Source organism: Ostrea edulis, chromosome 5 (assembly GCF_947568905.1).
Source record: "Ostrea edulis chromosome 5, xbOstEdul1.1, whole genome shotgun sequence".
NCBI lineage: Eukaryota > Metazoa > Mollusca > Bivalvia > Ostreida > Ostreidae > Ostrea > Ostrea edulis.
Window position 1 is genome coordinate 73,979,069 of NC_079168.1, and position 9,032 is coordinate 73,988,100.

At 37.6% G+C, this 9,032-nt stretch overlaps 1 protein-coding gene across 1 annotated transcript; it reads left to right on the top strand.

Moving 5' to 3' along the window:
- Window positions 1-6,709: 6,709 nt before the first annotated feature.
- LOC125651031 (uncharacterized protein K02A2.6-like) lies at window positions 6,710-7,972 on the top strand. The gene has a single exon (XM_048879632.2). It carries the CDS (start codon window positions 6,710-6,712, stop codon window positions 7,970-7,972), a length of 1,263 nt encoding a protein of 420 aa, XP_048735589.2.
- The last annotated feature ends 1,060 nt before the right edge of the window (window positions 7,973-9,032 follow it).

Consider the following 9,032-nt stretch of genomic DNA (forward strand, 5'->3'; position numbering starts at 1 on the left):
CAAAATGATGTTGGAGCTCCTCCTTGATAATATTTACGTAGTATTTGGTTATCAGTTTTTCCAAGAGTCTGTTGGAATTCCCAAGGACACAAATCATGATCCATTATTAGATGACTTGGCCTCAAGACCATACACTGAGAATAGAGTTAAGTAAATATTTTGTTTACTTTTATCATAAGATTCGTTTAGGACAGATGTTTAAAAAAACTGGTTCATAAATGCAAACATACTGAACATTTTATTTCTTTATGAACATCATTTCCAAAAGTTAGTAAGATTCGAAATTCAGAATTAAGTCTATTCTCTGAATATCTTCTTGAGGACTGCTTTGTATTCATACATGTATGAGGCAGATTTTTTCCAAAAGCTTCTACACAAAAACGTCTCTTGGCATTGTCTTGCACTCGGCATTTAGATATATCGACAATGTTTAATTGATTAGCAATATTCATTTTCATTCATATGTCGATTCGATTTATCTCCGTAAATTTGAAATAAAAGACACCACAGTCTTCAAAATCTGCTTCATACTTAGATATTGTACAGAACATAGATGTCAACTTAGAGAGTTGTGCAAACACGGACCCCTGGATATACCAGATCAGGTGCCTAGGAGGATTATGCATTCCCCTGTCGATCGGTCACACCCGCCGTGAGTCCTACATCTTGATCAGGTAAACGGAGTTATCCGTAGTCAAACTCAGTGTGCCAAGAACGGCCTAACAATCGGTATAACTTTAGGTTCTCTATCGTCAACTTCCTTTATTTGTGTAACAACATTCCATTAACACCTACTGTGTTTATGTCTCTCAACTGATTCGATGCGTGAGAGCATGTTCTGCGTATAATCAAGTTTTAAAAATCGAGACAGGCCACTGACAAACATGTTCATGTCAGGGATTTCAACAGTCTTGTTTAAAATCAGCATTTTGCAAATTTTATGGTCGTTATAATGGTCTAATTTACAAATGCAAGCTATGATTAGGTTGGATGTTTTTTGAAGTGTCTTATAGTGTCAGACCATACTATAGATACTGATTTTTATTACGGATTACTCCGTTTACCTAATATAGATATAGGGCTCACAGCGGTATGATCGGTCAACAGGGGATGCTTACTTCTCTTGGGTACCTCTAATATATCCAGGGGTCCGTGTTTGCCCAACTCAGTCTCTATTTTGTATCCCTTGTGGGAGTTTTAAGATTGATCACTTAAGATTGATCGATCCTCATGTGATGTAATAGGTTTTTACAAAATCTTTATTTAATCAAATTTTGCACATGATTGAAATGTATCATTCAGAGGAATTTTATTCACTGAATAAAATAAAAAATTTGGTAATTTTTTGATACTGAAAAAGTTTTTATTTTCCATAGATAATCAGTTATTTATAATTTTTAAAATGCAATAACTTCTATGCTAGAATTTCCTCTTCTGCACGTCTGTGACATGATGATTTCACTAATATCCACAATTAATTTTTATATATCTATGAATTATCAGATTTGTTAAACTGTTGACATTTAAAATTTGTCATTTCAACAAGTTTTCATTAATTTTCATCATTCTGTTTAACGAAAATGTGCGATGTTTTTATGTTGATATATGCTTCTGTTTTTGTATGTCTGACATCTTTAAAAGGGTGGCAACATACACATTTTCTTTAGTTATTTATTAGATTAAACTATATTGAGTGGAAATTAATACAGTTTTTTTCCACTTTAAACCATTAATATTGATAAATCACATAAGGATCAACCCACCTTCAGAAATAATGTTCGCGTTTTCATGTATGTTTCAGGATAACCTCTGAAGTCAATAAATATTGTTTTGAAAAATGTAAAAACCGAGGCGTTAGCTGAGGTTTTTATATTTCAAACAACATTTCAAGACCGAGGAGACCAACGAAAGAGGTGAGGTGGTAGGCGTATTCTAAATATATTTTGAAAAAAATATTTCAAGTATTTAGTTTGGTGTTAATGGATTATATCAATTGCTTTGAATACAGTTCAAGAAAAACTTGTCTGTGCATCTCATGTTTTCATGTGTAACGCTATCGGAATACAGACGATTGGTTAATACTGAATGTCAAATGTTCTTCAGTCATTTATGAGTTTGCTCTACAACATATATTGATTGATTTTTATGATTATAGAATTGAATCATCAATCATCGACTTTATTGTTGCATTAGCAAAACTCTGTGTATCAATTTTCTCATAATCAGTTAATACGTATGAAGGTATATCATAGAATAATGACCGCGGTATTCCTTTGATCTTTGCAATAACCGTGGTAGAATATTCGTTATCTTCACCTTTCACAAAAGTTATTTATTTTACTTAATAATATCACCCTTATAGTGTTTTATGCATTATTTTCTTCTAGTGATCAGCCATTCAATTTTTTAAATCAAACTCCACTGTGATTCTACGCGCAAGTATTCTGAAGTTCATATTGAAATGTTGGGAGTTCCTCATAAACAATTTGTTATATTTAGAGTTACTCCCCCTTGACTGTAATTGATTAGCTACTGCAGCCTCATTTTGGAGTTGGAATAAAAGCTGTGAAGCTGAGAACACGTGTTGGATATTGGTGTTTCAGATTGGCCCTTCTTAGTGTCTGAGGCCAGTCCATATTACGAACACAATTATTACATGGTGTAAAACTTATACGGTACCAATTTTGATGCACCAGATGCGCATTTCGACAAAATTTTATAATGTCTCTTCAGTGATGCTCAACCGAAATATAACAATGAAGTTTTAGAGCTATTATAGCCAAAAACAGCGTGCCAAAAAGAGTGGAGTCAAATTCGTCTAAGGATAAGAGCTATGCATGAGGGAGATAATCCTTAATTTTGAAATGAATTTCTAAATTTTATAACAGCAATTAAATATACATCCGTATTTTCAAGCTAGTAACGAAGTACTTGCTACTGGGCTGTAGAGACCCTCGGGACTAACAGTCCACCAGCAGAGACTAACCCTAACCCAGGGGTCATAATGTAAAACTTATACGGTACCAATTTTGATGCACCAGATGCGCATTTCGACAAATGTCTCATGGTGTCAGATCATCATCGGACCCTAGAAAACACGGTTACAGAGGAAGGTGTCGGATCTAACCGGACTTCCGATCCCCAGAATGGACTGGGATAGCTCAAATCTCCCAGAAACATGGCGGAAATTCCAGTCTACAGTCGAGCTTATGTTCAAGGGACCGTTAGCGGCCAAAGACGAGCCTATTAAAGTCACGTACCTATAATTATGGGTTGACGAACGAGGACGAGAAATTGCAGATACCTGGACAGATATGAGTGAGACAGATAAGAAGAAATTGGTTCCCCATTACGAGAGATTTCAGAAGCACGTGCAGCTCAACCCCATTTTCGCCAGGTACAAATTTAATTTAACCAGTCAAGGAAACGACACAATTGAAGAATTTCTAACAAGGTTAAAGACACTTGTCAAAGACTGCAATTATACTGACCCGGAAGAAATGATCAGAGATCGTCTAGTTTTCGGTGTGTTGGAGGAGAAAGCACGTGAAAAACTCAAACGCAGGATCAGACCTGACGCTAGACAAAGCTGTCCAAATTCTACAAACATACGAATACAGCCAGATACAGTTGAAGACCATGAAATACAGATGAAGAGCAAATTACATCGTGCACAGTCCGGCATTAATCGTGGGAGACAAGCATATTGCCAAGGAAACGCGAAACGTCAACCCAGAAAAGCTCCATCCCTGCCCGATAACAATCGCGACAGACCACAGACGAAAGGCGCATCTGGCAGAGATCCACACAGATCTACGAGGTACTAGTATTCTAACCCTACTGGTCAGTGCAAAAATTGCGGTTATGACCACAGCCAACAAGATCGCTGCCCAGCGAGAGGAAAGCAGTGTATAAAGTGCAAAAAATATAATCATTTTGCGAAAGTTTGTAAATCTATATACATTGTATTCTCTTAATGTCAATGATGAGATGTACACACATTATGAGAAATCTGTAGATTCGAGTAGTTCAGATGAATTTGTTATTGATAGCATTTCAGATGTGTCAGAAATCACTTGTTCAAATGACCAAACATTTTGTATATTGAAAGTTCACACTGGTACAATACCTAAGTCTGTCAGATCGATACTGAATCTCAGGTCAATATCATGCCTAAGAGAGTGTTTGATGCACTTAAGCTTTCAGAAGATCACAGTGTAGAGATCATATCTAGTAGTGCCAATCTCACTTTGAAATGTACTTAAGAAGAGAAGTCTATGTTTGTCAAGTTTCATGTTATTGACACATGTTCAGCTGCTATATTAGGTCTGAAAGATTGTTTAACATTTAAGTTGATCAAACTTGTATATGCATGTAACACCACTAGTCAAGTACCCACCAGCAATCCCAGGGCCACACCCCAGGATAAAGGACCTGCCTCAGAACCCCTCTCAAAACACAACTCTATCGACAGCACTGGGACCCCTAGCCCTAAGCGGGACCACACCCCCTCTACAGGGATCCTCTCCAAAGACAAAGTTTTGTCAGAGTATGGCGACATATTTGAAGGAATTGGGAAATTTCCGGGGGAATGCACCATCCAAATTGATACTTCAGTAGCCCCAGTAATTCACCCCCCCACGTAAGGTACCCCTTGCCCTTCACGAGAAACTTTCACAGGAACTGACACGTATGGAGTCAGAGTGCATAATAGCAAAAGTCCCAGAGCCAACCCAGTGGGTAAACTCGCTCGTTGTAGTTGAGACTTGTAGTAAGCTCAGGGTATGTGTAGACCCCAGGGACCTTAACAAAGCAATACAAAGACCCCACTAAGGATTGAGAACCTTAGAAGATGTTCTCCCAGAACTTACGGGTGCAAAAGTATTCACCAAGCTTGACCTTCGTTGCGGTTATTGGACAATTCCCTTATCCACGGAATCATCATATTTAACCACTTTTAATACCCCATTTGGGAGGTATAAATACTTGAGACTACCATTTGGGTTGAAATCATCACAGGAGGGTATATCTGGTGTCATTGCCCTTATGGTCAAACCCGAGCAGAGCATGATCAAGCTCTTCATAAGGTCTTGGCAAAAGCAAGACAAACAGGTCTCAAATTCAACAAAGATAAGCTGCATGTAGCAGTTGACAAGGTCAAATATTTCGGTCACATTCTTACCTCGAGTGGAATTGAACCTGACCCGAAAAAAGTGGCTGCTATTCGAGACATGCCACCCCCTTCCAGCAAAGCCGAGCTCCAGACTGTTCTCGGAATGATGACCTACTTATCTAAGTTTGCCCCTAATTTGTCCAACATTACCAGCCCCATGCGTAAACTTCTCGCACAAAATACAGTTTGCATGGGGTCAAAAGCATTTTAACCGCTAGCCCTGGTCCAATTCTTAGATATTTTGACCCATCTAAGCCAATAGTACTCCAAGTTGATGCTTCAAAACATGGCCTTGGCGCAGCCCTGATACAGGAAGGCAAGCCTATTGCATATGCCTCGAAATCTTTTACTCCTAGCGAATCCAAATAGAGAATGAGCTATTTGCAATTGTTTTCGGATGCAAGCGCTTTCACCATTATATTTTTTTTTATTGGTTTTTGTACACATAATAAAGTACATGAATACAACAAGTCATATATAATTATCATTATGTGCATGGAGAGAGATAGTGAGAAAGAGAGAAAAAGAGAGATGCATGTTTTAAGTAAATATTAAGTTCCATCTGTTCCATTGAGTATCAATTTTTTTCTTTTCACCATTCTTATATGCTATATATTTGTGTGTTTCATAAAATAATTTCATTTCTGATATTGCAGCGGGCAAGTTTAAAGGTTTCTTAGTGCATCTTGCAGTATAGACATAATACTTCAGAAATAAAATAATAATGTTTTGTATATCACTATTATTTTCAATACAAGCTAAAATAAAGGATTTCTTTGTAATTGTAATCTGTCGCTCAGTCTTGTCTTCTAAAAATTGTTTGAATTCTACAAGAAATAATTGTAAACAATTACATTCCCATAAAATATGTTCTATTGTTTCCTCTTCAGAGTGACAAAAGTTGCAATATTTAGAATCTATTCTTTTTATTTTGAACAATAATGAATTTGTTGCTAAAATTTTGTTTATAATTCTGTACTGAAACCAGTGGAGCTTACAGTCTTTTGTCACTCTGAAGGGCATTTTGTGGATTATTTTCCATTCCCTGTCGTCTACATCTAAAAGCTCACTCCATTTCTTTTTGCCAGCTGAGACCGAGTTATTTTTATTAAGAATTTCATAAAAAAAAATTTGATTTGTAACATTTCAAAATTGTGTAAGTATTTGTCATAATTAATGGACTTGTGAGCTTCATGATGTTTTTTTCAGGGTCTGAGTTTTTTTATCCATGCTCTTACTGCATGGATAATGCTGTTGTATTCTAAAAAAAATTATCCTAATGTTTGTATAAATATCACAAAAATGTTTAAAACTAAAAAGTGAACCATCTTCATTAATAATATCATTAATCAGTCTGATGTTGCTGTCAAACATTTGTTTATTAAAAAATGGTTTTCCACCAATATGAATCTGTGGGTTATAAAATAGAGGTTTCACCATTATATTTATGGTCGCAATATCACTGTCCAATCAGATCATAAGCCACTTGTTCCAATCTTTAAGAAACCCTTTCATGCTGCCCCTCCCCGTCTCCAAATGATGTTGTTACAACTAGGCAATTATGACCTTGATGTCATCTATATACCAAGTACTAAGATCCCACTGGCCGACACGCTGTCTCGCAAACATTTGCCAAACAGTTACCCACAGTACTCAAAGGGCATGGACTCTCATGTTCATAGCATCATTAGTAGGGTACCCAGCACAAGCCGTAGGTTAGATGATATTTGCATCGCAACTGCAAATGACCTGAACCTCCAAACCTTAATCAAGACCATTCTGAATGGCTGGCCTACTGAAAGGAAGTCGTGTGACTCCTCTCTTATAGAATTTTGGAACTACAGAGATGAATTGTCCTACATAGATGGACTTGTGCTAAAAGGTCATAAGATTCTTATCCCAAGGTCACTCCGTAACCAAATACTAGGCAGCCTCCACATAGGTCATGCAGACATCGAGAAGACCCTCCGTAGAGCGCGTACTGTCCTATTTTGGCCCGGTCTCCATACTGATGTACAAAAACTTGTATCTAGTTGCCCGCAGTGTTTGTCTTATAGAAATTCAAACCCCAAAGAACCCCTTAACCCCCATCCAACACCTGACTACCCTTGGCAAGTAGTTGACACAGACTTGTTCCAATGGGACGAGAAGGATTATTTGATTGTAGTAGATTACTACAGCCGTTACTTTGAGGTGACCCACCTTAGTACAACCACTAGTAAATCCATTGTAAAGCAAATAAAGTCAATCTTCTCAAGATTTGGCATACCCGAAAAAGTAGTGTCTGACAACGGGCCCCAATACAGCTCCTCGGAATTCACCAACTTTGCTTCAGATTATGGGTTTAACCATGATACTTCCAGTCCAAAATACCCTCAATCAAATGGACTAGCCGAAAGAACTGTCCAAACTATCAAAAGAATATTTCAGAAGTCTAAGGGTAACAAAAGCGACCCCCACCTAGGGATCTTGGAATATCGAAACACACCTATCGACAACTTAGGTTACTCCCCTGCTGAGTTATTGCAAGGTCGACAGCTCAGGTCAATATTACCTGTACTGCCCTCCCAGCTTGCCCCACAGGTTCTAGACCATCATAAGGTTGTTGTAAATATGCAGAACTGTAAGGATAAGACCTCAAAGACTTATAGTAGGTCAAGCCATGAGTTGTTGCCATTAACTGAAGGTGAAAATATTCGATTTCAGCAGGATTCCAAGTTATGGAAACCTGGCCACATCTTTACATCGAGAAAAACTTGCAACCGTACTTTGAATACAGGATTATTCCAATTTCTGTGATTCGTGAGTACTATTTACGATTTACTACAGTGTAGTAGAGCGCCTTAAAATTTTTTTGTTGAGCATCTCCTTTGTCGAACTTTTAAATTCAGGTGCGTTATTATGGCAAATACCAGAAAAGGATCGGAGAAAAATAAAACATTGTCCGAGAAAAGTGATGATACTGCTGGATTAAGTGATCAAACTTTGGCAGCCATTAGGTCTGACTTACGGGAAATTAAAGAAAACTTACAAAAAACAGTGAAAACATGTGATCTTGAATCCATGGTAACAAATATTGTAACAGGTCTCCTTAAAAGTTATGAGAAAGAGGCAGAAAAACGTGAAACACAGTTAAAACAAAAAATAGACAGGCTTACAACGGACGTTGATAAACTAACGATGGAAAACGAAACCCTACGGGAAAAAATTTGTGAGGCAAATAAAAATAACAGGGATCTACAAAAAGAGATGGATGAAGTCCGTGATTTAGCGACATTTTCCACAGTGAAATCGAATTACAATGAACAGTACAGTCGAAAAAATAACATCAAAATATATGGCATCCCAGAAACAAAAGGAGAAAACATCGTAGAGGTAGTAAAATCTACATTGAAAAAGAAGGGGTGTGTGGAAGTTGACCATCGAGACATTGAGGCGGTGCAACGCATTCCAGGATCCAGACCAAACGCACCAAGACCCATCCTAATGAAGATGAGAAACAACGACAAAAAGGCGAACATAATGCGATGCAGATCTGCTGTGAAGGACTCGCCGGGTAATGTTCGTCTTGGGGACGACGTCACCAAGGAGAACAGAGAATTGATTGTTCGCCTTATAGACCATGAGAGCATAACATCTGCTTGGTACTTTAATGGTTCTGTTTGTGGTAACGTAAAAGGAAAGCGAGTGAAGTTCGATATACTCGATGACATTGACTTCAAAGTGAAAAAAATCCGGGAATAAAATTTCCATCCGATATCGATTTAGACTTTAGTGTTGATTTATTGTACTTCCGGTGTCATAACGAAAAATGATTTTGGACATCTGCCATCCAAACAAAGTGACTCTCACGTCTCAC